Source organism: Anarrhichthys ocellatus, unplaced genomic scaffold (assembly GCF_004355925.1).
Source record: "Anarrhichthys ocellatus isolate YVR2014 unplaced genomic scaffold, GSC_Weel_1.0 scaffold3409, whole genome shotgun sequence".
Taxonomy (NCBI): domain Eukaryota; kingdom Metazoa; phylum Chordata; class Actinopteri; order Perciformes; family Anarhichadidae; genus Anarrhichthys; species Anarrhichthys ocellatus.
Genome location: NW_022283383.1, coordinates 1 through 5,745, shown reverse-complemented (window position 1 = coordinate 5,745; position 5,745 = coordinate 1). Strand labels below are relative to the sequence as shown.

Below are 5,745 nucleotides of genomic sequence, written 5' to 3'. Positions count from 1 at the left end.
TGTTATATATGTAGTAACAGATGTGTTATAGATGTAGTAACAGATGTGTTATGGATGTAGTAACAGATGTGTTATAGATGTAGTAACATATTTGTTATATATAGAGTAACAGATGTAGTAACACGTGTTATATATGTATTAACAGATGTTTTATCATCAACCTGGGACTACATCTTCTTTTCTAAGCTTTAAGTGTGGTTCTGGTTTCTTCTTCAGTGGTGTACCTCTGTTGCTCCTGGGACATCCTCAGGAATCTGATGGTCCAATTCTGGAAGGACGGGGTGGAGTTGAAGGACTACGTCTTCTTCTTCATTGATCTTTTTGCTGAGGGTCTGGGGGGGCGGGGCCCCGTCCGGCCGTGGTTCAGAGGAGACCAGGAAGACTTCGCCGCCCGCCACGCTTTCAGGGTGACACTTTTTATTTACTATTATTATTTATTTATTTATTTATTGGGGCCCGAGCAACCGACGTCAGGCCGCGAAGGCCCTATTGAAATTTGAATACACATAGTACATCGGGCGCATATTTGGGGGACTTGCCATACTCGAAAACTCACCAAATTTTGCACACTTGTCAGGCCTGGTGAATTTAGCCATCTGATATAGGTTGCATATTTGTGTGTAAAAAAATGGCTCTCTAGCGCCCCCTACCAGTTGGACCGGTGGTGCCCCTCGGCCAGTATGTCCGATTTACTTGAAATTCAACACACATGTCCAGATCCGCTAGCTCTACAAAAAAGCCTCTCAGACCCCTAAGCTCCGCCAACCTAGATTTTCCACCATTTTGAATTTTGTGAAAAACACATTTTTGCAAACTCCTCCTACACGCAGATTCCGATTGACACCAAATTTGCTCTGAATCATTATTGGATCTACATCATCAAAAATTATTAAAAGCTTTTGATATCTCTTTCTGTTTACAAGCTATGGACCAATAAACGTCTTAGAGGCGTGGCTTATATATCAATACACATATCTTATCAACCATTTGTCCTAAAATCACCAAATTTGCAGCATATGTGCCCATCGCATCCTGTAACATACCCTGACATTTTAATTTCATTCAGCCACTAGGGGGCGCTACAGTAAACCTGCCATGTCGTGCTTTTTTGTCACTTTTCGCAGTTTTCACCCTTTGTACTTTAACGGACTCCTCTTACAGAATTAATGGGATCACCCTCAAATTTGGTCAGGATGCTCTTCAGACCTTTGTCATGAAAAGTGATCAAAGTTTTCATGGAAGAACCTTGACGTGGTGTGGCGGCTATTTTGCCTCATTCGGCATGAACAATAAAGTTGTTATAACTCCAAGGTACATTATTCAATCTGCAAAAAAATTACATACGCATGATGCTACTTCAAGCCTGAGCATACATCAATGCCAACATATTCAATAACTCATAGCGCCACCTACTGGCAAAAGGAAATGTCACATTTTATACTTTTATTTACTCCTCCTAGACAGGTGACCTGATGAGTCTCAAATTTGGTAAGGATAGCCTTAACACATTGATGATGCTTCATCATGAATATTGTTAGTTTTCGTTGAATGCTGTTGCCGTGGCAACGCATCATTCGCCATGAAAAACACGCTGATGGTTGAGTGGCTTTGGATACTCATAAAGTCATGGAACTTTGTACATGTGTCGTAAGTGATGGGAAGACATATTTTGTATGGGTTTTTGGCTTGGTTGTTGTAAATTGTCTCCATAGCGCCCCCTACAATATTTCAAAACAGCAGCCCCAGCGCTACATTTCAGCTACATGTATGAAACTTGGTAGGCACATGTATCCTATGGAGACTTCTCTCGGGACCATGCTCCAAACCATACTGCAAGTTGGCCATTTTGATTTATGTGTGAATTTTCCCTTGATATTGGACAATTTATAGGTGCTATACTTTAACGAACTCCTCCTAGGGACTTTGTCTGATCCTCTTCAAATTTTGTCAGTATAATCTCAAGACAGTTGTGATTAAAAGTTATCTAAAGCTTTACGTTTGACGGAATGGCTTAGCCGTAGCGGGCGGCTACTTTACGTGATTCCCCATCAAAGAAGCTGATGTAACTCAGCTGGAGTTGTTCCAAACGGTCCCAAACTTCCCATGCTTGATAACACTCATGGCCTGAGGACGTCTACAAGCTAATGTCCACTAATACTCACAGCGCCACCTGCTGGCGAAAGAAAATCTGCGTTTTCTGACAAACAGCATCCGATTTACATGACTTCTACACGATGTGGTTTCCACTTGATATGGAGCAACATAATGCATGTTCGGGCGTGTTCTGTAGTACCACACAGCTGATAGAGGAAGCCGTGCACTATTTGCAATGCATCGTTTCCAGCGTCAAGCGGTCCATGCAAGGAAAAAGCGTCGGACTTGCGGACGCGTCGGACTTGCGGACGCGTCAGACTTGCGGACGCGTTGTCCAACGGTCGCGGACGTTCTCGCCTCCGCAGGCCGGAGTCCCGCCGGCCCATGACGTACGGGAGTATGCGAGGGCCCGTTCATCGCTGCTCGCAGCTTTAATTGTTATTATTTATTATTTGTATTTCTCATTAGTATTGTTGTTTTTGTATTTTTGTTAATGTTTTTTGATGATACAATAGTTTGAGGTATGATATGTAACCATGGTCTTCTGAATAATAGTTAAAATAAATATATTGTTAAGTGGAAGTCAATGAAACACAAATTCAAATGATCGGATTTTGTCATAAATCTGGCTATTGATTGTTCTTAATGTTTCTCTACCTGTCTGTCTCTCTACCTGTCTCTCTCTCTACCTGTCTCTCTCTCTCTCTACCTGTCTGTCTCTCTCTCTATCTGTCTGTCTATCTACCGGTCTGTCTCTCTATCTTTTAATCTCTCTACCTGTCTGTCCCTCTTCCTGTATGTCTGACAGAGTGTGAAGGTGTTAACCTACCTGGAGCCTCAGAATCCAGAATATCTTCAGTTTGTTCAAACTCTGAAGAACGACGCAAAGAAAATGTTCAACTACACGATCAAAGACTCTCTGGTACAAAACACACCATATATGTATTTTATATATTTATATATATATATATATATATATAAATATATATGTATATACTGTATGTACAGATACATATACATATACATACCTGATGTCTCTCTCTCTGTCAGTATAACCTCATCGCTGCAGGATTCCATGATGGTGTCATGATGTACTCTCAGGCCCTGAACGAGACACTGAGTGATCAGAGACCAGGACCAGGAGAGGTCCGGAGGCCCAGAGGAGACGTGGTGACCAGGAGGATGTGGAACAGAACCTTCTCAGGTGAGGACAGATGTTAGATCTTTATTTCTATTTCTATCTGAGTCACATGGGAACCTGCAGCTCTGTGGTCGACCAATCACAGCGCAGAGCTGGAAGAGAACAGCCGGGAGGTAAGACCTGTCCAGGTGGTGATTGGGGGACATGAAACTATATGTTTATGTCTGTTAGTGGACTGTAGTGGGGTGGGGGGGGGGCGTGTGGGCTGGTTGTAGTGGACTTATGGGGACTGTGGTGGACTGGGGGGGCTGTGGAGGTTGTAGTGGACGGTGGAGGCTGTAGGGGACTCGGGGGGGGCTGTAGTGGACTGTGGGGGGCAATGGGGCCCTGCCACAGTGAGAACCGGGGTCTCAGCAGTGTTTGGTAAATTTAGGGACTCACCGGCCAATCAGAGAGCTCGGTGGTTTTCTTGTCCTGGTTGGTGGTTTGAGTCCCAGACATCCGGTCATCATGTTCCCAGCTGGTCTAGTATATTCACACACACTCTCTCACACACACACACACACACACTCTCACACACAGCCGTGTGTGAGAACAACAGAACTCTCGTTCCCATGGTGACCTCACAGAGCACGGAGGCTCCTGATTGGTCAGTCAGGTCTCATTAAGTTCATTATTATTGTTGTGACATGGTGATGATTTAAAGTCCTCTGGTTCAGATAGTCGACTCTGTGAATCCTGAACCAGGAGCTGTGAGTCTGGACCAGAACTGATCTGTAAAAACATAAATATTTATATTTTCAATAGTGCTGTTCAAGTTAACGTGTTATTATCACGTTAACGCCTTAATTAATTAACGCCGACAATTATTTTATCTCGCGTTAACGCAGTTTTTTTTTATTATTATGCGGACATTTTTACACCGGCAGCGAGCAGCTGTTTGTACAACAACTGTTTGTGTGGCGTCTCTTCCTGCTGCTGCTGCCGTTACTGCCACGGTACAGACTACAGGTTCCATGCTTCACCTACACTCCCCTGGGTCCTAAGTCCCTCCATGTACAGCTTCTTATCACCCTCTATGTACCAACGTACATTTATAACAAATACCACACATATTACGGTAATCAGCGATGCACATGTGTCTGACCTAAATACCAAAAAAGCAAAAAATTATTGTTTTAGAGTTTTTAAAGTGTTTTGTTTGTAATATGTATCATTTTATACTGAGAATTTAACAAACATAAAAACATGACGAAGATAGGTTTGCAGTTTTCAAGAAGTATATTTAAATATCATCTCTTACACACATGAAGATAAAGTTGTGAACACCGGCTGAATATCTATGATCAGAATCATTATAACTGTGTTATAACTGCTACTGTGTAAAGGGAATACTGCTGCTAACAAGAACCTGATGTGTTTAAATTGTTTACACCAAATGTTATTGACCTTTAGTTCATATAGCAGTACTTTAAATTAAAAGTGCACAATACACTACTTTTGAATTCATTGTTGAATTTTGCGCATAACAATGAGATTAATCGCGATTAAAAATTGTAAATGTTGCTCAGCACTCATTTTCAAATAACATAAATATGAAACCTCCTGAATCCTTAATCCTCAATCCTCAATCTTGAATCCTGGATCTGGTCCATGTCTAAACCTGATCCCCAGACGTAGTGGTCCATGTCTAAACCTGATCCCCAGACGTAGTGGTCCGTGTCCAAACCTGATCCCCAGACGTAGTTTCATTGGTCTCAGTGGACCCACATCACTTGACTCCCCAGCTCACAAATCAAATGGTGTGGAGCTTCACTTCTTATTGTGCAGGAAATAGTTTAGTTTCCTGCAGCAGGAAATATACATCAACACCCTGACATCACCAGTGTCAACGGTCAGAGTGCAGCGATGAATCAGCAAAAACTAAAAGCCAAATATAACAAACAATAAGAAAAGAACAGTGAGACCCTCACTGCGACACAAATATACAATTATTATTGATATACAATATCTAACACATATTATACAATGGTAAACAGTAAATGGAACATTAGATTAGATTTATTAATCCCAGTGGGGAAACTCATACGCCACCCAAAACTCATACAGACGACAATAGACACGGTCCACAGTGCACAACAGACATTACAAAGAATAGATAAAGCCAGACAATGCCATATGCAACATGATCGACATCAGAAAGATAAAAACCTCTAAAGGTGGTCATTAAAAAATCAAACTGCTGCTGGAACGAAAGACCTTCTGAGAGGTTCAGTAGAACACTGAGGCGTCCTGAGTCTCTCACTCAATGAGCTTCTGAGAGGTTCAGTAGAACACTGAGGCGTCCTGAGTCTCACTCAATGAGCTTCTGAGAGGTTCAGTAGAACACTGAGGTGTCCTGAGTCTCTCACTGAATGAGCTTCTTAGTGGTTCAGTAGAACACTGAGGCGTCCTGAGTCTCTCGAATGAGCTTCTTAGTGGTTCAGTAGAACACTGAGGCGTCCTGAGTC

General features: G+C 42.3%; 1 protein-coding gene across 1 annotated transcript; it reads left to right on the top strand.

The window, feature by feature from the left end:
• Positions 1-148: 148 nt before the first annotated feature.
• On the top strand, positions 149-3,505 carry LOC116378928 (atrial natriuretic peptide receptor 1-like). The gene is made up of 3 exons (XM_031840832.1): positions 149-407; positions 2,903-3,016; positions 3,145-3,505. The coding sequence occupies exons 1-3, from the start codon at positions 258-260 to the stop codon at positions 3,313-3,315; spliced, it is 435 nt and encodes a 144-aa protein (XP_031696692.1). The 5' UTR covers positions 149-257; the 3' UTR covers positions 3,316-3,505.
• The last annotated feature ends 2,240 nt before the right edge of the window (positions 3,506-5,745 follow it).